This window comes from Rhinolophus hipposideros (genome assembly GCF_964194185.1).
Source record: "Rhinolophus hipposideros genome assembly, chromosome: 21".
Taxonomy (NCBI): Eukaryota; Metazoa; Chordata; class Mammalia; order Chiroptera; family Rhinolophidae; genus Rhinolophus; species Rhinolophus hipposideros.
In genome coordinates, this window is record NC_138067.1 from 38356499 (window position 1) to 38381893 (window position 25395).

The window sequence follows — 25395 nt, forward strand, 5'->3', positions numbered from 1 at the left end:
GGAGGATTTTAAGCCAAGGAGGCAACATGTGATTTCCCCTTTTAAAAGATTTCTTGGAGGCCTGTTTAACTTGGAACAATGTTTCACTTTCCCCCACACTCACCTCTTATATTCAAAGGGATTGACAGCTAGGCCAGTTTCCTTTGTTCAGGTGTCCCACAAAGAATGGGTGAGGTGAGTCACGGCCATTGTCAGCAGCAGCTCAGCCCTGCTCAGCGGGAGCATAGAGGTTCAGGGAGAGGGCAGTCGCTCCCTAAGACCTGAGCCCAGCAGGTTCAATGGGTCTTTGTATGGAGTTCTCAGTCCTCTCGGCAGCCAGAGGTTGGTGGAGGCGAATGTGGTTTGGGGATGGAGCCAAGAGCACTGGTTGCAAGAAAGACAGGAAATGTGAGTGGAGACCTAGAGCTGGAGACACTTAGGAAAGGTTTCAGAGTAGTGTCCAGAAACCAGCCAACTGCAGAATAGGTCCGTTGTCTGCCCAGTTGACACAGCTTCTATGTAGTTCCTGCCTAAGAGAAGAATGTGGATACTTTCTTCTCTGGAGTTTTTGACTTTTGATGTGTCCCCTTCTCAGGTTGACGTCCTCTTGGCTCTTGGGTATCTGGATGACAGGCTGGGATCTCTGGTAGCCAAGGGGAGTTCCCAACCCACTGGACTTGCTTGGGTCAAAATTGATCCTCGGGAAGGAAGAAGAGGGCTGGGAGAGTAAAGATAGTGGGATCTTAGACATCAGAGCTGCACCTTTTCCACACGGGGAGAGCTGGATTGAAGGAGGTGAGATCTGCCTAGCCCGTTGGAGGTATTTGAAAAGGCCCCTGTCCGTGCCCTAACCCTTGGGCACCCAGCCAGTTAACTGCTCAGGGAGCAAGCCACATATCTGAGATCTCCACCTGGGGTCACCAGCCCACCACCTACCCACATCTTAGCTTTGTGGGTCTTAGCTTAAAATATAAGGTAAAGACCCCATGGGGTCCTTTTAGCAGGTGAGCAGTCTGTCTAGCTCTCGGAGGAGGTGGCCAGAGACCAGCAAGGTCAGGGCATGTGCTCTAGGGGTCACATGTCTGCTGAGTCACGTCACCTGGGGCCAGGTCTCCATTAATTCAGACCTTTTATCATAGTGTGTGGCCTCTTCTATTTCCCATTCCTGGAAAATCTTACCAACTTATTCACTGTTTTACATCCACACTCCTTTGGCCCTATGCCAGCCGTGCCCAAGGAGCAGCATTTTATCTTCTTCACCTAGGGTAGGTCTCTTGAGTTCCAATCAAGCTTTTTCTCTGCATCTGGAAATTGGAGGGAGAATTGTTTTAGTATCTGGTGGTGGTTTCCCCTTCCTCCCAGGAGCTCAGCACATTCTAAAGAAGGCACCCTGAAAGAGGAAGGCAGGAGGCCTTCTTACCCTCTCACCTCACACTCACCAGGCCAATTCCTGCCCCTTCATTCTGTCTGACCCCCTTGCTTCCTGTTTTAGGAGCCTGGAGAGGTGTGGCTGGACCAAGACCTCCCCGATGTGAGCAGGTTTCCTCCTCCCACCGCCACCTGTTGCCACCACGCCAGGGAACGTTCTCAAGCCCTGGCCTTCAGGGGAGAGGTAACAGGAGCCCGGAGCCGAGACCATGTGACGGCGCTGGCCCTCGCCACCGCCGTCCCCCCCACCCTGGCCCCAGGCCCGGCACCATGATGTTCCGAGACCAGGTGGGCATCCTCGCTGGCTGGTTCAAGGGCTGGAATGAGTGTGAGCAGACGGTGGCCCTGCTGTCCCTTCTGAAGCGGGTCACCCGCACCCAGGCCCGCTTCCTGCAGCTCTGCCTGGAGCACTCACTGGCGGACTGCAGTGACATCCACCTGCTGGAGTCGGAGGCCAACAGTGCTGGTGAGTCCACCCCCAGAGATGGGGGCACAGCAGGAGGGGGACCTAGAACAAGAACAGGGAGGCCCACTCAGCCGCGGCGCTAAGACAGGTGGGCACTAGGTTTGTCGGTTGTCGGGAGGCCCTGATCCCCCAAGTCATCACCTTGGGGCTCCTGGGGCTTTATTGCCTAGTGTCCTCAGGCATGGAATGGGGACTCCTGAGGGAGGGCGCTGCAAACTGGAAACTCCCCATAGCAAAAGAAGGATCACTAGAGTGGCTTATCGGGGCAGCTGAAAGGAGCAGGCTAAAGTCATTACCTCCTATGAAAGTGGGGTGGAAGGTGAGCGCTAACTCATTTTTCAAGCGCTAGGAAATCAGAGCTAGGAGGGAATTTTAGAAAATTCTAAATGTACAAGTCATCTTATACTATCCTTCACTCCTCAAAGGTAGGTTGGACTTAAAACATAAACAGCTTCAAGAGAGTATTGAATTTAGATACAGTCCATATTAGCTCCCTAAGTACTCAGTAGGGAGATGCTCTGTCTCATGACATTGGCGTTAGGATGGTTAAGCCAGACTTTTCTAGAACCTCTCCTTAGGACCCAACACATAAACAGGAGTCAGGCCCGAGCACCATCTCAAAGGGCACCGCTGATGCGATTCTGGCCTCTGGGCCTCAACGGCTTAGCTGGGGGAGAGCTGCTGTCCTCTCTGACAGGGGGGAGAAGTGGAGGCCAGAGAGGGCGAGTTGTTCACACCTGAAAACTAGCTGGAGAGGACAGCCGGGACCCATGGAAAGTGTTTCCAGACCCTTCCCACCTTCTTCCGCATAATACAGTTCACACTGAGCCCTTATGACAAGCTAAGTACTGGCTGTAACTTGCATGGTAACTTTGAAAGCAGTGTTCTTTGGTAGCTCTAGAGTCAGACTTTCTAGGTTTAAATCCCAGTTCTATCACTTGCCATAAAACCAAGTAACTTAACCTTTCTGAGCTTTGGTTTCCTCATCTTTAAAATCAAGTTGATAACTTCCAGGGTGGTTGTGAGCTCTGAGACTAGTGCCAGGCAGGTAGTAAACACTCAGTAAATGTCAATTGTTTTTATTGTTATGGGTGAGGAAATCAGCATGGGCCGCTCGGATTGGGGAGCCACAGAGCTGCCTGCTCTTTCTCATCTCCCCAGGCCCCCCTGTCTCAGCAGCAGTCACCTTCATTTTGCTCAGTTTTTACGTACAAGTCACAAAAGCACCATGGTTGCCGGAGAAGGCGGTTCCTCAGGCCCGCAGTCACACCGGCTTAAGTGCCGGTCTGCTGGATCATGGGCAGCAAGAACCCAGCTCGGCTGCAGCAGGCTCAGCTCAGCCATTTCACACCCTCCCACCCTGCCAACCAGGAAGGGCTCCCCGCTGCTCTAGCACCAGGGACAGGAGTTCTGTCTGGCTCTGCCCCGTAGTGGGGGCTCCTTTGGGACAGGCCAATGTCTTACGTGGCTTTGTTCCACATTCCCACCGACCACCCTGTCCTGAGCAGGCAGTTTGATGAGCACTGGGTGCCGATTGTGGCTATGTGTCATCCCCAGTAGTGCTTTTGGCTATTTGAGCATTTTTAGTTTTTGCTTTTGTTTGTAGAACTTATAGTAAAATCAAACCATGTGAAACGTGAAAAGTGAGGTCTCCTTTCCAGATGTCCGTGTTCCCAGTTTGTATGTATTTTGTGAGATGTTCTGTGCATGTATGAGCACATACATGTTCTCCCTCCAGCCTTTTCATTGTTTTGATTGTTTTAACACATAGAACAGAACACTGTGCATATTAACCAGTTTGCTTTTTATATAACTTAACAGTATAACTTGAAGATCAGTCCGTATTCAGCACGTGCACGTATACCTCAGTGTTATTAATGGCTGCTTAGTAGTAAGAATGGGTAACGTTTATAGAGCCCTACCTGCATAGTAAGGTAGGTCTTACTGTTTCCTCATTTTAGAGACCTGGAGAATTTAGTGACTTGCCCTGGGTTGTACACCTGCTCAGAGGTGGGGCTGGAATTTGACTTTAAAACTCTTGTTCTTGACCAGTGTTGGCTCTAACCGCATGGTATGTTCAGCCTTATTCTTATAAACAATTCTCTAATGTCTACCCTTTAAGCATCTCTAGGATAAATTCCTAGAATTCTCTGGGACTCCTAGTTTGAAGTTATGTGCATTTACAGTATTTGTTCCTGCCACATGGCCCTTGAAAGACATGGTACACTTTAAGCCAAGAACCTGAGGCTCGTCCCAGATGGTTGCATTGGTATGTTGGAGGGAATGCCTAGTCAGGGTTGAGAATTGCTGTGGAATGAATTGACTAGGGAGTGCATGTATGAATCAAGATCTTTATCCACAGTCCCATGTGAGATGGTGAGAATACAACAAGCTGATACTTAGATAAATGGAGAAGTAGGGAAAACTTAGAAAGAAGAGAGGGAAGGCCATGGTGTGCTCCAGAGTCAACAGGAACCCTGCTAGGATTAGAGAGCAAAGCATCACTGGAGAGAAATTCTGTAGGGCCTTGAGTGCCTCTTCCCTGAAAGACATGGGGGCTCTGAGACTAAGGAGGCGCATGTCTCCCGACTCGCTCCCACCCTCAAATAGAAAGCCCCACCCAGCCTTATTTGTGAAGGAAGCAGCTGCTTCCAGGGCTTGGGCGCCAGCCTTGTGAAAGGAGCTGTGCAGCCTCTGACGTTTTCGCCTCCTCTGCTCACTCTGCCCTTCCCATTCCCTTGTAATTCTCAAACTTACGTCATCATCAGAATCACCTGGTGGCAGAGGTGACTGTTAAAAGCCAGGTGCCCGGGCCCTTTACCCACATCCACTAAATTAGAATCCTGAGGGGATGGGCCTGGGAACAAGTACCCAGGTTTTTCTGCTGAGCAAGCAGTTTGAAAGAGGGTGCCTGCTGGGTGATTCATTTGTCGTAGGACGTGAGAACAGGAGTCGGGACACCCAGGAGTTCTAGATCCAGCTCTGCCACCAAACACCTCTTGAGACTTGGGCCAGCCCCACCCTTCTTGTGCCTGAGGAGTCACATCTGGACGGTTAGGGCGTGGTTCTAGATACTCTCCCAGTATCTCTTGGGCTCTGAAAGAATATGCCAAAGAAGGCAGAGTTACAGCCAAGCATATTGCTCTGTTTGGGGATCCAGCACATTCTTCTGCAGCAGTGGTTCTTACTATTTTATGGGATGCCCCTCCCCCGAATCTGTCCCTCCTCCCCACTAAGATGCACACTTAACCCAGAAACCAAATCTTGATTTCAGTCAGTCCACCAGTTCCTCAGTAAAAGCTGCCTATTCCAGGGTCTGAAGTTCTTCATCTTTTCAGATCCCTTCAGGTCAGGAGGACTCTGCCTTTTTCTGGGTTTGTACTTCATGTCCCACCCACCCAACGCTGCTACTTCCTGCAGTTCTCCCAAGGAGACCCTGGGCTCAGGTTTGGGTTTGGAGCAGCGCTGCCCACCTGCCTACTTCCTCAGGAAGGGTGGGGAGTGCAGAGGGTTTGATCTAGGCGAGTGGGTTCCAACTCTGGCTTCATGTCAGAATCACCCAGTTTCTTTATAAAAAGAACCTGAGGTCTGCATCTTATCCCCAGAGACTCTGATGTTTTTTAAGCTCCATAATTGGCTCTGTGTGCATCTAGTGGAGAACCACTTGTCTTGATGCTGATACTGATTCTTGGTGGGCCCAGGAAGGTGGTGAGGGTACTGTCATGTGACCTGTAAGGAGTGGCAGCTGCGGAAGGTGGCTCTGTTCTGGGCTGTCCTTTCCTCAAACAGCTGGGAGGGTATAGGGAAGTCCTCCAGCCCAGGCAGCTAGTGTTGGTTTCATGGAAGCAGAATCTGAGACAACACCCTGGCACAGGCAGGGGGAGGCCCCAGGATCCCCCTTGTGGCCATCCCTGTTCCTTCTCCCAATGCTGTCTCCCCTGCCTGTTTGGAGCTATAACTAATCCTGTCTTTCTTTTTCCCTGATTCTTACTTGCAGCAGAAGGGTGGGGCCAGGGAAGCTGAAATCCCCTGCCCTCCCTGGTCCTACAGCTTCCTGGGCCACATTTCCTGTAGTTCTTTCGTCCTCCTGTCCTATGTGTCAGAGTCCCCATACCCAGCAGGTTTAAGCCCCTCCCTCTCTGGCCCACTGAATCGGGTGAGGAAACTGAGATCAGGAGGGGGCCGTGGCTGAGTGAGTCACCAGAGCTCAACTCTCATGCCTCCACCCTCCCCTTTCAAGCTCTACTGACATAGTTCATCAAACAAAAATGTAAGCCCCTGACCTTCCCTGTGTGCGCTGGAGTGAGGCAGAGAAGGGCGTATTTGGAGCCAAACCCCAGTCCCTCTCACTGGTGCCTGAGGCTGCCACGATTTGTTGCAACAGCCCAGCACATAAAAATGGGTTTGCTCTTATGGCAGTCTCCAAGATATATTTAGCTCCTGTGATTTGCCAGGACCCAGGGTCGTGACCTACTTAGCTCTGGTCACTTGGCCAAGAAGGGCACTCATATTCCCAGCCTCCCTCATCTTCTCCATGCCTTGGAATCCAGGTTTGCAGCTTGGGCAGAAGCAGTCATTGGCATCACGGCATTCCCCAGCCTCCACCCCCATCCGTCCACCTCCAGAATGTCATCATTGCTTGTTGTACCTCTAGCTCAGAGAAACCAGCATCAGGTCTGTTTTTGGTAAATAACCGCGTGAAATTCCCCACTGTTAGTAATCTTAAGGGGGAGGCCCAGATATGCCCTCCTATGTGAATTGCTCCCCCTCGCCTGGGAACAGCATGGGCTCTACATCTTCAACCAGGAGCAGCAATAATAGTTCAGATGCATGGAGCACCTAACACAGGTGCTGTGCACAATTATCTCATTGAATCTTTACAACAATCCTGTGACAAAAGGGCTTTTACTACCCCTGTTGTGCAGCAGAAGAGGCCCACAGCTCAGAGAGGTTAAAGGACTGGCCCACAATTATGTTGACCTAGGTCATGGAGGCAGAGCTGGATTGCGAATCCAGGCAAGTTTGCCTGTTGCACTTGTGCTCTCTTATTCAGTATACTCTGCTAGGACACAAGACAGAATGACTTGAGGTCAGGGGGTCCTAGACAAGTCACATTATATAAATATAGACACCCCTACCTTCCAGGGGACCCCTCTGGGTCCACTTGTACCCAGTATTTGTTAGGCTTCTGCTGTGCCTCAGCTCTGGGTCAGACTCTTCTGATCTGGGCAGGAAACTAGAAGTTCCATCCACACCCGTCATCTGCAGCCCCAGCTGGGCTCACCCCAAGGGGCCCGAGACTGCACTAGTTTTTTGGAAGAGTTCCAGTGCTCAGTGATGCTTCCCAGTCATGGGAGGCCCGCCCTCCCCACCACACCGCCACACGGACACGTGAACACACATCTCCCTAGGGTCAGCCTTTCTGCGTCCAAAACCACTCTCCCCTTTCTCCACAGTAGAACAAGGTCCTTCATTGAGCCTGACCCTTGGGGCTGTTCTGTCACGTCCCCTGGCAGTACCAGAGGAGAATCTGTGTCCCTTAGCCCTGGGGTCCTGGCAGTACTCTGGGGTGGGGGAGGGACTAGACAAGGCTTCTCTCTGTTCCAGTTGCCTCTGGCTAGCCTGCAGGGCCTAAACAGCAGTGATGGAGAACATCAGGGTAGCGCTGAAGGCGGAGGCTAACGGCTGGAGAAGGGAGAAAAACACCTATCATTGAGTCACAAACTGAGTGCTTCCTATGGGCAGACTCTTGCAGGTGCTTTCCACGCATTGTCTCTCTACGTCCTCTCGGCAGCCCTGTAACCCCTCTTACGGAGGAGGAAGCCGTTGTCTGTGCAACTTCATGACACAGCTGGGGTGCAAGTCCTTGACTTTCTGTCCCTAATCTTAATTGCTATATTCTTTCTGTCATCGAGAACTGAAATCTCAGGGCCTCAGTCAGGGAAATGGGGTACCGGGGAGTTCCATCCCATGTGACGCAGTGGCAGACGGAGGTGGGAGGATGGGAAAGATGAAGACTCTCTAAAGTCAGGAAGGCCTGTCCCACCTTGGGAAGATCTGTAAACATGGAGATGACCTAAGAGATAACTTTGTGGTCATGGGGAGCTGGTTTAAGAGAAAACGGATGGAGCGGATGAGGTTTTCTGGCCTCTTTGTAGCAAGTCCTGAAGGGCATCTAGAAAGCCAAGGACAGAGAGAAGAAGAGAACTGATACTGGAGAGATAGTAGAGGGTTGTGGGTAAAGTTTCTCTAGACAGACCGGGTTCGGATCTTGACTCTGTCACTTTAGGGAAGTGACTTTATCTTCTCAAATCTATTTACTCATCTACAAGATGGGGATGCTAAAACAGGCCTGGGGTGAGGATGAAAATCAGCATGTTCCTAGAATAGTGGGTGGCTCATAGTAAATGCTCAATAAATGGTATCCATTATTTCTATTATTGTATAGTGTAGTAGTCACCCCGCACCCACAGTTTTGCTTTCCATGGTTTTAGTTACCCATGGTCAATCATGGTCCGAAAATATTAAATGGAAAATTCCAGAAATAAATTTTAGATTGTGTGCCATTCTGAGTAGTGTGATGAGATCTTGAACCATCCCGCTCCATCCCACCTGGGATGTGAATCATCCCTCTGTCCAGCGTATCTGCACTGTATACACTACCTGCCCGCTAGTCAGTTAGTAGCTGTCTCAGTTATCAGATCAGTTATGAGATATTTTGAGAGAGAAACCACATTCATATAACTTTTATCGCAACATATTGTTATAATCTATTATTAATTGTTAATTTTATACTGTGCCTAATTTATAAATCAAACTATCATAGACACGTATGTACAGGGAAAAATAGTGTATGTAAGGTTTGGTACTATCCATGGTTTCAGGCATCAAATGAGCGTCTTGAAACATATCCCCCATGAATAATGGGGGGAGTACTGTATTAGTATTCTGTTTTTGCCGGTACTATGGGCATAGCATGAGTTGATGACCCTGAATAGATACATCCCTGGCACTTCAACAGATGTTTTCTAGGAAGCTTGTAGCAGAGAGGCCCAGGCCAAGAAAATGTGCCAAGAGTTGGGAGTTGTATGTGATTCTTTTCATTGAGCTACAAATTGAAGCAGAATTAGAAGTTTGTGTGAATTCCTAGGCCATAGATTTCCAAACAGGTCATTAGAAGAAAGAGAGGTGCAAAAGGTGTATTCTCAGGTTTTCATGCAAGGCTCTCAGTGGCCCGGTGTTGGCCTGTAGTCTGGGCGCATGCGACTGGAGGTTCTTGGAATCTTAAACCCTAAAGAAGTTGGTTTGAGACACCGTCAGATGCCGAGGGGTCCAGATCAGGGCTCACTTTCAATCCGGATGCCTAGAGTTCTGAGGCTCCCCTTATGCACATGCCCATTCACAGCCTTTCTGTTTGCCTGGGCCAAGAGTTGTGTTGTGCCTTTAAAAATCTCTGTGGGGATTTGAAGAGAAGGAGCTACGGTAAGATATAATAACTGTGATGCTAAAAGTAGCTCTTACTTTGTGCTCTACTTTGTGCTGTGGTCTCGTGTAATTCATAGCAGCCATGTCAGGCAGGCATGATTCTGAGCCCCACTTCACAGAGAGAGAAAGTAGAGCTCAGTAACTTGATCCTATTTGCCCAGAGGCACGTGGTCGGTAAGTGGGAGAGGAGGGACCTAAGCCACATCTCTGCCTTTTATTTTTCATCACCCACCCCTCTGGGGTCCTCACTCTGTCAATTAGACTAACCTCCTTTGCCCCTTTCCAGGACCTCACCAATAGCCCAATAGCTCATCTCTCAGCACAACCTCATTAGGTGTTTGCAAATTGTCACCTTGGCTACAGGGATGAGTTCCGTAGCCCGAGAGTGAGGGCAGAGTTGGCGTCAGTCGTTGATCATTGTCTCTTTTCTCAAGTATTGGTATTCTTGGTCTCTTTCCTGCGCCCTGTCAGCATTACCCCCCAGTCCTCCAGTCCATGGAGCTAGTCATGGAAGAGGTAACATATTTTTCAAGGAGGACACTCAGACCTGTTACAGTTGTTCCCAAGGCCTCCTTTTGTAGCCATCCTGGGGTCTTATTCTTAGGGAGCACCCTTCTGGGTCAGGAGGGAAAACCTGGCTCATCTCCACAGGACAGACTCAGGCCCTCAGACCATGGGATTGGAAGGAGATGCCACCAGATCACTACAGCATGGAGTAGCCAGGGGAGGCTTCCCAGAGGAGGGCAGGTTTAGGCGGTCATAGAAGACATGGGATTTGGATAGGAAGAAGGGGACTGTTGCAGGCTATAGCCTTGAAGCTCAGCCTGAATGTAGAAGCTTGGATGAATGCAGCATGGAGACAGCCCCAGGGAAGAAGGGGTGTCCTGCTCTGAGTCTCTGTCGGGAGGAATAGGAGGTGGGGAGTGTCCTGGAAACGATGGGGATGTTGGGCTAGGAGTTCCTGAACTTGAGTCCGTTGTTGCTGGTGACCATTATAAGCTCCTGGTCAAGAACATGACGTCCTGGTGTGCTTTAGGAAGATAAACCTGCCTGGGCTTATGGGACAGGTTGGAGTGGGGAGAGATAGAGGCAGCGACCAGTTAAAAAACAGTGAGCATTTGTTAAATATATTCTATATGCCAGGCCACTTGCCATTCTTCATTAGCTCTTTGAATCTCAAAGCAACACTGTGAATTGGGTACTGTGTCTCCAAAATTTATTTTTTTTAAAGATTTTATTGGGGAACAGTTTGTACTTCCAGGATTTTTTTCCAAGTCAAGTTGTTGTCCTTTCAGTCTTAGTTGTGGAGGGCGCAGCTCAGCTCCAGGTCCAGTTGCCGTTGCTAGTTTCAGGGGGTGCAGCCCACCATGCCTTGTGGGAGTCGAACCAGCAACCTTGTGGTTGAGAGCCCGCGCTCCAGCCAACAACTGGGCCATCCGGGAGGCAGCTCAGCTCAAGGTGCTGTGTTCAGTCTTAGTTGCAGGGGGCAGAGCCCATCATCCCTTGCGGAGTTGAGGAATTGAACTGGCAACCTTGTGGTTAAGAGCCCACTGGCCCATGTGGGAATCGAACCGGCAGCCTTCGGAGTTAGGAGCATGGAGCTCCAACCGCCTGAGCCACCAGGCCGGCCCCCAGAGCCCAAGCTTTTAACCACATATTCCACTGTCCTCCCCGGTCAAGAAAGAGGCTGTTTTGATTGGGGAAGAGGATAGAGGCCGTGAAGATAAAGGGCAGGGGTGCAGCAGGAGGAGTAGGCCTGGAGACAGCAGGAGCTCAGATTCCAGAGTAGCAAGTTTGGCTGATGGGGAGCCACAGCATGTTTTTGAGAGTAGGAGTGATGAAACCAGGAAAAGTTACTCTGAAAGCAGGGTGAGTGTGTTTGATCTCACCTTTATGAGGATCAAGGTTGCAGGTCATGAAAGGAGAAAGGAGAGGAGACTGGAGCTGAGGGAGCAGGCTATAGGCGCCTCTCCTGGGTTTATAGAAGTTCGCCACCTCCACTCCCCTAACATTCCTGCTTGTCCCCTCTGTAGCCATCGTCAGCCAGTGGCAGCAGGAGTCCAAAGAGAAGGTGGTGTCCCTCCTGCTGTCCCACCTGCCCCTGCTTCAGCCACGCAACACGGAGGCCAAGTCGGAGTACATGAGGCTGCTGCAGAAAGTGCTGGCTTACTCGATCGAGAGCAATGCCTTCATCGAGGAGAGCCGCCAGCTGCTCTCTTACGCCCTCATCCACCCGGCCACCACCCTGGAGGACCGCAACTCGCTAGCCCTCTGGCTGAGCCACCTGGAAGAGCGGCTGGCTAGCGGCTTCCGCACCCGGTCCGAGCCCACTTACCACTCACGCCAGGGCTCAGATGAGTGGGGGGGCCCTGCAGATCTGGGCCCTGGAGAGGCAGGGCCAGGCTGGCAGGACAAGCCACCCCGGGAAAATGGACATGTGCCCTTCCACCCATCCAGTTCGGTGCCGCCAGCCATCAACAGTATTGGGAGCAACGCAAACACAGGTGAGGGGGTAAGGAGTCCCAGGAGGCAGTGCCTACTTGTAAAAGGTCAGATTAGGCTCTCTTCACTTGCTCTGTGGCAAGTCACATAACCTCTCTGGGCCTCAGCGTATGAGGCAGTGCAGACGTTGTGAATTGGCATTCCCAGAGTCATATCTCTCCTACAGACATGTTTACCAAGCGCAAACTCAACAAACCTTTGATTTTGTTTGTTGTGTTTTTAAATAAATTTGGTGATATAAGGAATCAGGAATTTTTCCTTAAAAATCCACATTTTGGCTTTTCTTGAAATGTCAAAAGATCTGGTGGCTCAAGGCCTATATTCCTGGTGGCAATAGTAAGATGGGGTTTAGTGTTGGTCACCCCTTTTAAATCCCTTTTAAGTCAGCCTCTGCCCCTACCACCCTGCCCTTGGGCATGTCTGATACCTGCCTGGCCTCTGAAGGCATTGAGTTAATGACCACAATCTGAGGTCCCTTCCACCTCAGACATTCTGGATTTTTGTATCTGGCCTCCACTTAAAGCGTCGTTTCTGAGAAACCTGTGTTTGTAAGCCTGTTCATATAAGATGTAATTCACACTGCATTAGTAACAGTAGGTAACATTGTTGAGCATTGACTGTGCTGGATACTCTTTTATAAGCACTTTTCACACATGCTCTCAGTCAAGCCTCATGGCAACATATTATTAACCCCATTCTGTAGACAAGGACACCAAGACTCAAAGAGATGAAGTCATGTGTTCAGTGTCACATACGGAACAAGTGGTGGAGATGGCCAAGGTTCAGACCCCGGCAGTCTTCTGCCAGAACCTGCCTCTGACCACTACACCAGCCTCCAACTAAGTGGTTTTGAAAGGGCCCTTTTCGTAAGCACCCTGGAGGCTAAGGTGAGTAGGAGGAACTGTGTTAGTTGAAGTGAACAGAAGAGATGGTGGCGTTTCCAAGGCTTGATGAAGTGCCATGACTTGACTCAAGGCATGAGGTTTTTAAGATTATCCTCAGGGTAGCCGGCTCCCTTGGAGGGCACGAGTTAAACAGGCCAGGAAAGAATGGCAGTAAAATGTCATCTGTGCCAGCCGGTGGGGTGAACCCTGGGTCTCTGGTGCCCAGCTTTGTGGCACCAACACATCAGTTACCCCCTGAGCCTCTTTTTTCTCTAGTTAAATATGAATGTCCTGGTCACCTGCCTCTCTCCCAGGTACTGACGAGAATCAGGAAAGATAAAGAGATAGGGGGCATTTCTGGGAATTCTTGCAACCCAAGGTGTTTTCCAGTCTTAGAGCATGACAATTTCTGGGTCCAGGGTGGAGGATTTGGTAATAACGATAATTTTGGCTAAAATATATTGAGCATTTAGGCTTTGCCAAGAACTGTTCTGAGAACTTTCTACGTGTAAATGTATTGGCTGAGTCACAGAAAAGTCACTTGTCCAAGGTGGTGTGGCCAGATGGTAAATCCAGGCAGTCTGGCTCCACAGCTCATAACCTTAACTACTATGCTACACTGCCGTCACCTCCACGTGACCCTCCCGAAGATGCTCAGACCTCATAAAGGGGAGGGTGCCCGTACATTCCTTCTTCCCCACGAGGCGGACGGCAGCTGCTGCAGCACCGAGCTGGGACAGTGTTGGACAGGGGCCGTGAGCCAGAAGAGAGAAAGGCATTGGGCATTCCAAGTGGAGAGCATAGCATGAATTGAAAGTATAGGGGTGGCAAATTAGCGGAGGGGACAGTGTGCAGACAGGGCTGGCAGGGCTGGAGAGGGGCAAGGATTTAAATAAGAGCAGTAGCAAACATTCATGTTTACCACGTGCCTGCCCCTGTGCCAAGGACTTCACGTGGAAATGGAGGCAGGGAGCAAATGAACTGACATGCCCAGGATCATGCAGTTAATAGATAGCAGAGCCAGGATTTTTGTATTTTCTTTTCCCCCCCCCTTCTTCCTCCTTCCCCTCCCCCCCTCCCCACTCCGGTTCCAGCCGTTGTTCCGTTGTTTCTCAGTCTAGTTGTGTAGGACACAGCTCCCTGGCCCGTGCTGGTGTTATGAGCCTTGCGCCTCCCCCCGGCTGAGGCAGTCAGTCGCCGGTTGTCAGTCGGCTGCTCCCAGCGGCTCCCGGCAGCTCTCGCGGGCTGTCGGCCACTCACGCTGGCCACCAGCAGAGCCAGGATTAAACTTAGGTCTGTCTTGACTGCCAGATCTCAGTACGTAAGGGCCACATTCTGGCGGGGCCCTTGAAGGATAGGATGAAGATTTTCAATTTCAAGCAGTTGCAGGAAACAGGAAATTACTAAAATGTTCTTGAATGGGGAGCAAGGATTGGCCTGTAATGGCAGGCAGGGTGGGTTTACGGTGCTGCCAAGGATAGACCAGGGTTTCTTAGAGAGTGTGAGGCCCTGAACCTCCGGCCAGCACTCCTGCTTTTATGGTCCTCATGCTGTGGTGAGCGTCACCCCAGGGGGCCAAGCAGGACTCCTCAGGAGCTGCAGGCTCAGTCCAGTCAGGGTCATTGCCAGCCCTTTCAGCCTTGCCTGTCCCCTTCATGGCTGAGAAGGGAGCAGGGGGGAGGCCGGAGGCACCAAGACAGGCATAAAAGGCCTATGCTGAGGGCTCCCCAGCCCCCAGTGCCCAGAGTGTGCTGGCTTCTTCTGGGGTCCCAGAGGCTTGGGAGGAGCCCTGAGCAGAGGACCCCAGAGGTCACAGGCAGGGCCAGAGGCTGGCCTTATAGGTGGGTCAGCGCACTGCCCTCTACCTCAGGTGACTTCTGTCTAGGAGCGTAAATACTCTGCCAGGTGAGGGAAGGTGCTTTAGGGCCTGTACTGGCTGATCCTCCTTCCTGGGCTGATGTCGGTGGAGCCCCAGCAGAAATCCTAGCCTTTCCATCAGAAACAAGGCTGGGGTTCTTCTGCCTCTGCCTCCCAACTCTCTGTGGGAACTAGGGCAGAGGGCTTTCGTTCCCTGGGCCTTGATGTTCTCACCTACTGAGGTTGAGGTTTTGGGCTTTGTTTCTTTTTCTTTGATTCAGGGTGCTCTCACTTACCTGTGTGACACTCAGAGGCCCTGTTGGCACTCAGGATCATGGGCGCCCTCCTTGAGACATGTAGGAAACTTGGAGGGCTCCTGTGTACCGTGCCCTGCTCCTGGTGCAAGCGATGCAGACATGACTGGACAGGGTTGCCATCCTACACAAGCCCAGAGTCCAGTGCGCGGGCGGGGCAGGGTAGTGAAGAGGGCATGAGTGCTGGGCTTGAAGTGGCAGCAGCACAGGGGTCCAGGGAATGCAGAGAAGGAGCGAAGGCTGAAGTGGCTGGCAGGTAAGGGTGGACGAGCGGTGAACTAGGGAGAGCGAATAGCATGTATAAAGGTCTAGAAGCTGTGGTAGCCTGCCCTGTCTATAGAGTGGTTAAAGATCAGGTTGGAGCCCTCTTCCTACCTCAGGAAATGGGATGGATGGATGGATGGATGGATGGATGGATGGATGGATGGATGGATGGATGGATGGATGGATGGATGGATGGGAGGAATTGGATGGATGGATGGATGGATGGATGGATGGATGGATGGATGGATGGACACATCCTATGGAAGGGGGCCTGGATTCACCCTGATTTGGGGTCAGTCCGGGAAAAATTTGTGGGAGGTGGTAAAGCCCAAAGACAGAGATGTTAAGAAAGCAGTTTATGTACCTCCTTCATTTACTTTACAAGTACTGCTGAAGAAACTCCTCTGCTCCAGGCCCTATTGTAATTCCTGAGAATTAATGATGTCTGAGACAGGACAGGTCCCTGCTATCACAGATCTTTCATTCCAGCAGAGCCGTATAGTTAATAAGCAAGTAAGCAAACAACTAGATACGATCATTTCAGGTGGTGATAAATGTAAGAAAGATAAGACAGTAGTATGATAAAGTAACCAGGACTGGTGGGGACAGCTACTTCAGAAGGAGGGTTCAGGGAAGGCCATGGAAGAGGTGACTGACGCTTGCTGAGACGAGAGTTGAAGGAGCCAACTGCTAAGATCAGGACTAGAAGAACAAGCAAGTGCCAAAGTCCTGAGGCTGGAACAAGCTTGAATGTTCCAGGAACAAATGGGGGTGGGAGGCAAAGGCTTGAAAGGCTTGAACCAAAGGGTGAGTTGTGGCAGATGAGAGGTCAGAGATGAGCAGGGCCGTAGAAGGGAGTGTGTGGAAGAGTTTGAATTTTATTCTTAGCGTGAAAGGAAGCCACAGGTGGGATTTAAGCAGGGACTGACTTGCTCAGATTTGCGTTTTTAGAAGGATCACTGCGGCTGCTGTGAGGTGAATAGACTGTAGGAGGCAAGAGGGAAGGCAAGAAACCGGTTAGGAGGCTGTGGCAGTAATTTCAATGAGGGGCACCATTGCTTCAGACCAGGGTGCCAGCAGAGGAAGTGGAGAGGTTCGGAGAAGTGGCTGACAGCTTACTGATGGGCTGGGGGGGTGGGGGGGGAGGGAAGGAAGGAAGTGTCTGGAAGTTCCCCTCAGACCTTAGGTTCCCTTCTCCCTGTTGGATTCTGGGGCTGGGCTGCCATCCATGGCACTAACTGGGGGGGCATGGTCTCCTATGGTCAGATCCCTGCACCTGACCTCTTGCCTCTCTCCCCCTCTGGCCAGGTCTCCCCTGCCAAATCCACCCCAGCCCGCTGAAACGCTCCATGTCACTCATTCCCACGAGCCCTCAGGCCCCTGGTGAGTGGCCGAGTCCAGAGGAGCTTGGGGCCCGAGCTGCTTTCACCACGCCCGACCACGCACCCCTCTCGCCCCAGAGCAGCGTGGCCTCCTCTGGCAGTGAGCAGACGGAGGAGCAGGGCTCCAGCCGAAACACTTTCCAGGAGGATGGCAGTGGCATGAAAGGTACAATGGGAGGGCAGCACTAGGACCCTCCAGAGATTCCTGCAGAGCTTAGAGGACAGGAGAGAGCTTCTGGCTGCCGCCTACCCTGTCCCATCCCCCCACCGCGCCTGTCCCGTCACCTTCGAGAGAAGGGGAAAACTCGGAGGGGAGTAGACAATCCCTGTCCTTAGGGCTCAGACTGAGCAGAGAGACTCCCCCCACTGAGCCCAGTCTGATGCGGGAGAAGTCCTTGCCCTCAGACTCTCCAGTCTGACCAGAAAGCCGGGACACAGAGGTAAGTGACAGAACCTCTGCTCTCCCTCCTTGTCTACAGATGTGCCCTCGTGGCTCAAGAGCCTCCGCTTACACAAGTACGCAGCCCTCTTCTCACAGATGAGCTATGAGGAGATGATGACTCTGACTGAGCAGCATCTGGAGTCTCAGGTAAAGCTGAGGGGGCCATCAGCGCAGGGTGGGGCCAGCACCATTTTGACACTACCCTTGGGACCTGACACTGTTCCGTCTCTTTGGGCCTTGTTGGGGCACCCCAAGTACCTCTACCTCCCATTTCCAGCTTCCTGTCCCCTTCTGCCCTACTACAGAATGTCACCAAAGGTGCCCGCCACAAGATAGCCCTGAGCATCCAGAAGCTGCGTGAGAGGCAGAGCGTCCTCAAGTCCCTGGAGAAGGTGAGGACCTGGGATCTTCATCTCCAAGGTCAGCTGGCTGCCCAGCGGTACCAGAAGACCGAAGGCTCTGGGTCATTCTTGCTACCCTGTGGCCTCCCCTTGGGACTGCCCCAGGGACCAAGTGCACGTCGGATCACGCACTTGCCTGTGGTTAAAAGGCTCCCTTCTGTCTGTCCAGCTGTGTGTTTCCAAACTCTGTCAGTTGACTCTCTCCTTTGCTTTTCCACTTCGGACTGGTCTTTCTGGTCGAGTAGAATGTCTCCTTGTGTGTGTGGTCTCACTTTCCATTTGCTCTCTTACCTCCTCACCCTCCTTTTGTACCTGCCTGGATTTGCATTCTCTTTGCCCTTCCCTACCACTCGCCTCTGGTTTCCCCAGCCTCAGTGCCTTAGTCCAGATCTCTGGGTCTGAGTCTGGTTCCATCCTGGGTAGGACCTTAAGGCTCCAGCATTAGCCCACCTTCTCCTGAGCTCGTCAGACTCCCATCTTGAAAGGCGAAAGGGAATGTGTGTGTGTCAGCTTGTGGTGCCTTCCCTGTCTTCTCTGTGTGCTGAACCCAGAGTCCACTAGCCCCCTCCAAGCCCTGTCTGACCCCTGTGTGTAGCCATTTCATGGAGATGTGGGTTCGGCACGTGGTCCCAGCTGTGTTCTCGCCCCCAGGATGTGCTGGAAGGAGGGAACCTGCGGAACGCTCTGCAGGAGCTGCAGCAGATCATCATCACCCCCATCAAGGCCTACAGTGTCCTCCAGGCCACCGTCGCCGCCGCCGCCGCCACCCCTACTGCCAAGGATGGGGCACAAGGGGAGCCACTGCAGCCAGGTGCCGAGCCCCCGCTGGCTCACCCCGGCACAGACAAGGGCACTGAGGCCAAGGACCCTCCAGCTGCAGACAGCTACCCCCCTCCACCAGCTCCAGCTCCCACTGATGGCAGTGAGCCAGCTCCGGCTCCCGTCGCTGATGGGGACATCCCCAGCCAGTTTACACGGGTGATGGGCAAAGGTGAGACCACCCAAGGTCTGGCAGGAAGTTCTGGGGCCGGGAGCCAAGTGAACCTAGGCATTAGGGGTCAAATGCAAGTTAAACGGTGGAAGCAGAGCTTTTTAAAGCACCCTGGGGACTAGAACATGGCAAAGAGTAATTGAGACTGAGTGTGGCAAGGGCCCTGCCCTCGGGTGTGTCAGGACTGGTGGTAGGAGACAGCCCTTACCCTGAAAGCTCTTCAGCCTGAGAAAACAGGACATATGTCAGTGGAAACTGCATACAGTACAGGGTGAACAAATACAGGCAATCCAGCAATCCATTGGTTCTCTCGGGGGGACTGAAGCCCACAGGGTGGGTATGGTGAAGCTCTTAAAGCGCCTTTCCTAAGCCTTTCCTAAGACAGCATGGCATAACAGACTTTATACTTGGGTCTAGATCCTTTTAGCTGTGTGACCTGAGGCAAGTGAATCAGCCTCTCTGAGCCTCAGGTTCCTAAGGCTAAACATGCCCGCCTTGATGAGATTGTTAAAATGAGAAAAGGTATCATTGACTTCATATCTGCCTTATGCCAATGCACTATGGTGGGCATTTTGTGTATCTTCATGATAAGCCAGGTACCATGCTTGGCACATAGCTAGTACTCGTCCAGCCTGAGTTTCCTGTCCCTCCTTCTGCGGCAGAGGGCACACTGGGGGCTAACCTCCCCCCCTTTCCCTTGTTCCCCAGTGTGCACCCAGCTGCTGGTGTCCCGACCAGATGAGGAGAACATCACCAGTTACCTCCAGCTCATCGAAAAGTGCCTGACTCATGAGGTGAGGCCTTCTCTAGACCTGCCAAGAAGGGAAAGGCAGCCACTTCTCTCGCAGAATCAATATTCTTTGTGTGGCCAACAGGGCCCTACCTGGCTGGCTCCTGCCCGCTTCTCCAGCCTTTAGCTCACCAGTGTTGGGTGCAGTGGATGCCCTGAGCTCTCCTCGGAGCCTTTGTACTTATTCCTTCTCTCGGGAACAAGTCCCCTTCCCTCCTGCTGGCCCCTCAGTTCCCAGTTCAAACTGGAGGTTCTCTCCCAGTTCAGGGACAGCTTCAGCAGCCTTCGTACTAAATGGGGTTTCCTGTGCCTCCTGTGCTTCCCCCTCACAACACTCATCACAGTTATGATCGCATGTGTATGTTCTCCCCACCTAAATTGTAAGCTCCATGTGCCCAGGTCACCTCTGCGATCCAGCATTGCCTAGCACAGAGCAGGCCATCGATAAACATTTGAGCGAATGAACAGAAGGTGAATCTGAAAGAAGCACCCACTTTCTGCTTTACTTCTCTAATTCTAGGCTTTCACGGAGACGCAGAAAAAACGGCTGCTGTCCTGGAAACAGCAAGTGCTGAAGCTCCTCCGGACCTTCCCTCGCAAAGCAGCACTAGAGATGCAGAACTACCGGCAGCAGAAAGGGTAGGTGGGCGCTCAGGATGAGCGGGCCTTCCCTCCCTAGGCCCTGGCTGGGGCACAGCTCGTGCTTCGAGGGGTGATGGCATTCTGAGCTGGGAATCCAGTGATACTCATGCAGTCACTGGGTGACTTACACGCTTCACCCAGTGAAGACTTCCCAGAAGAAAATCAGGGTGTTCTTACCGCTAGAATAGGGTGCTGAGCTGGCAAAACCAGCTCATGTCCTGATGGCAGGCCCCTCTCCTGTCCCTTGTTCTCCTCACCTGTGTGCAGAGGGCTCTGAGGTCCCTTCTCACCCCAAACAAAGAGCAGAACTATCACACCTGAGTATTGAAGTTAGAACTGCTTTTTGCGTGGACGCGAGGAACATTCCCCATCTCCAGCTTGGGGGTGCCCTTGAGCAGGAGACAGAATGTGTGATGCAGGGACTTGGACAGGGAATCCTTGCTCAGAGCAGGTCTGTGTTGTGTCCGACCCATTGGGATTGTGCGGGGTGATAAGGCAGGGGCAGACATATAGGCCCTGTCTACCTACACTGACGCCCTGCCTTCTGCTCTCTCGCAGCTGGGCGTTTGGCTCCAACTCACTCCCCATAGCTGGCTCTGTGGGGATGGGGGTGGCCCGGCGGACCCAGCGGCAGTTCCCAATGCCTCCCCGGGCCCTCCCGCCTGGCAGGATGGGCCTTCTGAGCCCCTCGGGCATTGGGGGCATCTCCCCCCGACATGCCCTCACCAGTCCCAGCCTTGGGGGCCAGGGCCGACAGGTGAGTGGCTGGTGCTTTTGGGGTTGGGGTGGTGGTGCCGGGGATGTGTGTGTCCGTGTCTTTGCACCTGCGCCTGGCTTAGAGGGGCGGGTGCTCCTTTGCCAGCTCCACCACCCCGGGGCCTGGGCCTCTCCCGCAGTCACTGACTTTCTTTCTCTTCCCATGCCCTTTGCAGAACTTGTGGTTTGCCAACCCCGGAGGCAGCAACAGCATGCCCAGCCAGAGCCGCAGCTCTGTGCAGCGCACCCACTCGCTCCCAGTCCACTCGTCGCCCCAGGCCATTCTCATGTTCCCTCCAGGTAAGGTGCCTCAACCCGTGGGATTCTGCCTCCACAACACTTGGCTGGCCTTTCTCTTCTCTTCTGGGTCTCGTACGCTCCAGCACCTCTACCCTACTTCCCACCACTCTGCACCCATCTCCCTGCATCATGGGATTTTTCTGTACTCTTCCTTACCCCCATTTCAATTTTCTATCTCAGGTCCTGCCTTCCTTTCTCTAACGTGTTTCCCTGAAAATAAGGCCTAACCGGAAAATAAACCCTAGCATGATTGTTCAGGATGAGAGCCCCTGAACATAAGCCCCAATGCGTCTTTTGGAGCAAACCTTAGTATAAGACCCGGTCTTATTTTGGGGGAAACACGGTATCTTCTCTCACCTCTTACTTCCACCCCTGCATGTCCACCTCTGTTTCTCCTATGTCATAATCTTAGTATCTCTTTTGGTCTCTATCACCATCTCTTTGGAAGGGGTTGAGAGGATGAGAGAGTCAAAGCAGCAAGGTTTCTATGGAGGGGAGTCCCGCTTATCAGTCCACTGGCATTCTTCCAGAAGCCGGGTAACCAGGCAGCAACCCTTAGACTTCAGCTCTGAGATCAGGTTTTACTCTAAAGGGTGTTGGAGGTTCAAGGGCTGTTTCCTCTGTTTACAGACCAGCCTAGAGATGGGAGATCAGAATGAGGGCAAAGTGGACAGAAGGCAGGGTAAAGAAGCACTTAGCCCTACCTTGCTCAGCGACCGGGGGTAACCTCTCTGCTTTGTGCCAGGCCCACTGCTGGGCACCAAGGCTGCAGAGGCAGAAGAGGCTAGTCTGGAATGGGCTGCCTCTGGAGAGAGCTTACGTATGCAGGTGACCCTAAGCTTTTCATGTGAAACTGCCTAATCATTAGGGCTTCTTAGCTAATGAAACTGTATGGACTGCCGCATGTTGAAGGCAGGATTCCGCATCCATGGTGTTCATCCGAGCACGGAGCTGGGCACGTGCAGGCATCTGTAAATGGTGTTAAAAGACTGATAGATGGGCTGTGGGAGCAAAGTAAGAATGGTTCTCTGGACCTGAATGCTGTGTGCCAGACTGTGTGTCAGGCAGCTTTCCTGAACTGTTGTAGCAAACTCTCCCAACAGCACGTGCGAGGGCACTGATGTTATTCCCATATGATTAGTTATGAATCTGAGACTCAGAAAGGTGACTTGCCCAAGGTGTAAACATTTTTTGTTAAGGAGAGATAGTTAGATGGTCTGAGCTCAGAGTTCAGAGGGGTTGTGATGAGAGATGAAGCTGAAGATGGCAGCAGGGTCTTCTAAACCCAGGTAAAAAACTCAGACTTCCTCTTGACAGGAGTGAGGAGCCCAGGAAGGGTTTTCAGCAGTGTAGGGTGGGTGTAAGTCTGCCCAGGGAGGTGGGCTGTTTCCCAGACTCCAGAACAGGAGGCCCTTTGAGAGGCGGTTTGAAGACAAGCCCCGTGGCTGCTGTCCTGATTTGCCCTGCCTGCCTGGCCTGCCCAGATCGAATCCTGCCCAGAGGAGCAAGTCCAAGTGGGGATGGCAAGATTTCTAATTAAGCTTCTACACCCAGTACAGAGCAGGTCACCCGTCAGGCACCACGGGGGAGCCCAGCACCCCCAGCAGATGCCCAGACTGTGCCCAAGGCAACATGCAGTGTGTGTCCAAAATAGTCCCAGCCTGTGTATGGCCTCCAGGAAGTTCCCTCTGCTTCACATCGCTTCCTCTGTCTCCAGGTCAGGGTTTCTCTGTGTTGCCAAGCCTCTGGCCTTGCCACAGTCGCTTCTGCCTACTTTGTGACACACCAGGCCTGTCTTTGTCCTGAATCACTGACCGGTCACACCTTCCATCCGAGTGTGTGCATGTCTCTTGTGCTCTCTCTCTCTCTCCCTCCCGTTCACACTGGTCCCTCAGCCTCTCCCCAGTGCCCACCCATCCCGTCCTTTGTCTTCCCGGCTCTGCTCTTCACCTCCACTCTCCTCTCTCCCACCCAGACTGCCCGGTCCCTGGGCCTGACCTGGAGATCAATCCCACTCTGGAGTCTCTGTGTCTGAGCATGACAGAACACGCCTTGGGTGGTGAGCATTTCCTCTTTCCCTGACCCAGCTCCCACCTACCCAGCAGCGTCTCCACCTCTGAACTGAGCAACTCAGAGTCATCCTGAGGGGTCCCTAGGGGAGGCCGGACTCCAGGGAGGGCCTGACTGGGATGGCAGGCTACCTGAGCACCTTTTGTCGAGCCTCCTGCTAGCTCCTGATCTTCCTCCCTTCCTCCCTTTCTTACCACAGATGGGACAGACAAAACCTCCACCATCTGACGGGACCCACAGCCCAGCGCACCCATAGGCTCCCCGGGCGGCGGGCGGGGGCCGCCCCCCAATGGGCTTCTCCGCGACAGCGAGAGGGTGGGCTGGCTCAGCTATACATTCTAATATTTTTCTACTCTCTCACCCTTTTAACTTTTGTTTAACATTGGCACATGCCTCGCTCATTCCCAGGCCCATTGAGGGATCTCTGCTGAGGCCCGGGGAGGTAGGGGGCAGCCAGAATAAAGGGGGCAGGGACTGGCCAGCCTGCCTGCCTTCTCCTTCCCTCATCTCTCACCTGGCCCCATCCCACCCCCGCCTCTCCGGACCACCCGTCACCTGCCCCTCCCAAGGGAGCAGCCTCCCTCAGAGACTCCCTGACCCACTATCTTGTGGGGCCTGCCCAGAACCAGGTGACATTTGGGGAGAGACAAGTGGGATAGATAACCTGCTCTCCTGGATGTTATTTGAGAGGCGCTAAGAAGGCAGGTGAGGAGAGGAGCCTCTCCTTGCCACCTTCTTCCCTTTCCCCATTCCCATCATTCCCTGAGGCCAGGAGCCGCTTTCCTCTCACTCACCTCCTTTGCCCTGTTTATCAGAGGTTCTCTACAATTAATTTCTTAGACCTATTTAAGATACATATTTATATAGTTCTTAACGGTTTTTCTCTGATCATTCCCTCTCATTTTTAGAATCCCCAGGCCTCTCTCTGAGCCAAGAAAGTGGCAGGGGGAGCCTGAATTTTACGAGGGGAGAGGGGCAGAGCCCCCTCCTCCAAACCCCCTAGCCCTTCCCCACTTTCCCCTAGCCCTGGCTCCCCACATGCAGAGGCTGAAGGTGGAGAGCCAGGGCAGCCAGTGAGGTCAGGAAGTCTGTTGCCTTAACGTCCCCTTCCCCCACCAACATACACCCTTCTCCACTCCCAGGTCTAGTTGCTAAAAGACTTGGGGGTGAGGAATAAGGGAAAGGGGATTGTTTGGTTTTTGGTTTCTTTCCCCACCCCCCCTTTTCTTTCAGCCTCCCCCCACCCCCCATTATGTCATGACCTCATTAAGTGGAACACTATATCATAACCCAGAGATTCGTCCCAGCCCCAGAGTCATACAGACCCTCTGGTCCCTGTTCCTACTGTGGGTCTGTGCTGGGGCTCAGGTGGAGGGAGGGAATTTAGGGGTTTAGGTTGTGGGGAAGCCAGGGTGCCCTATTCCAATCCTCTCTTCTCCATCACCCTGCCCACTGGGACATTCTCAAGCTTTTCACACCGAAAAGGAAAAAAAATGTTATTTTTAGATACATTTTATGAATAACTTTTGTTATGAATATGGCTGGTAACCATTGTGTATGTTATTAAAGATACAAAATGTTGGGAAAAAAAAAAACCAAAAAAAAAAAAATTAAAACCACCACCCTCCCCGCACTCTCAACCCATTCCCTTGACCTTCTTACCCCTGCCCTCCTGGTCTGGACCTCCCTCAGCTGAGCCCAGGGAGGGGGAGGAAGCCAGGGGGTGGTGTAGCCCTGGGGACCTGCTCCAGGTCCCCACCTCCTCTCCCAGTGCCGGGCTGGGTGGGGTGTCAGGTTTATTTATGTACCTCTTGCACACTCATCAACCTATGCAAGTCCCCCACCCCGGCCCCTCCATGTTTCTGTGCCTTTGCTCATTCCCCTCAAACTCCCAGGGCTTCTCCAGTCCCTCTCCCAGCAGCCCCGGGAAGTGGGACGGACAGGGGCCGCCTTGTTTGGAATCTGCAGGGTGTCCCTCTTACAGGACCCTCCTCCTCCCAGCCAGTCCCATCGTGTTCACTAGCCATCAGAGTGAGCTGGCTCTTCCTGGCACTGGGAGGGAGGTGGTAAGGGACAATCCCCCCCCAACACAGTGGGAGGCAAGAGCTGCCCCCCCCTTCCACCTGACAGCAGAGTGTGCAGGACGCAGGCGGCCCCACTCTGATGGGCAGGACCCTGACCCTCTCCCGCTCCAGTGCCCCCACCGGCCCCTCCGCCATGATTTCACCCTCCCTTCTATCCCCAGCCCCACTGGCAGATCAGCTTTGAGTAACTGTACAGTTTTTCTCGCTGTTGGAGAAGACTTATTTGTTGGAGTTTCACTTGTTTAATGGTCTGGGCTTATTTTGGAAAAAAAACAACAACGAAAAAAAATGATTCTGACCTTTGTTATGCTACATTTCATTGAAAACCTAATGGTCCTGCCTTTGTGGACTTTGCTTC

At 52.6% G+C, this 25395-nt stretch overlaps 1 protein-coding gene across 1 annotated transcript; it reads left to right on the forward strand.

Moving 5' to 3' along the window:
* Positions 1-1476: 1476 nt before the first annotated feature.
* SAMD4B (sterile alpha motif domain containing 4B) lies at positions 1477-24537 on the forward strand. The gene is made up of 12 exons (XM_081031759.1): positions 1477-1873; positions 11392-11862; positions 16488-16727; positions 17041-17150; positions 17309-17395; positions 18056-18395; positions 19104-19189; positions 19706-19824; positions 20386-20584; positions 20760-20883; positions 22859-22942; positions 23153-24537. Exons 1-12 carry the CDS (start codon positions 1678-1680, stop codon positions 23179-23181), a joined length of 2085 nt encoding a protein of 694 aa, XP_080887885.1. The 5' UTR covers positions 1477-1677; the 3' UTR covers positions 23182-24537.
* The last annotated feature ends 858 nt before the right edge of the window (positions 24538-25395 follow it).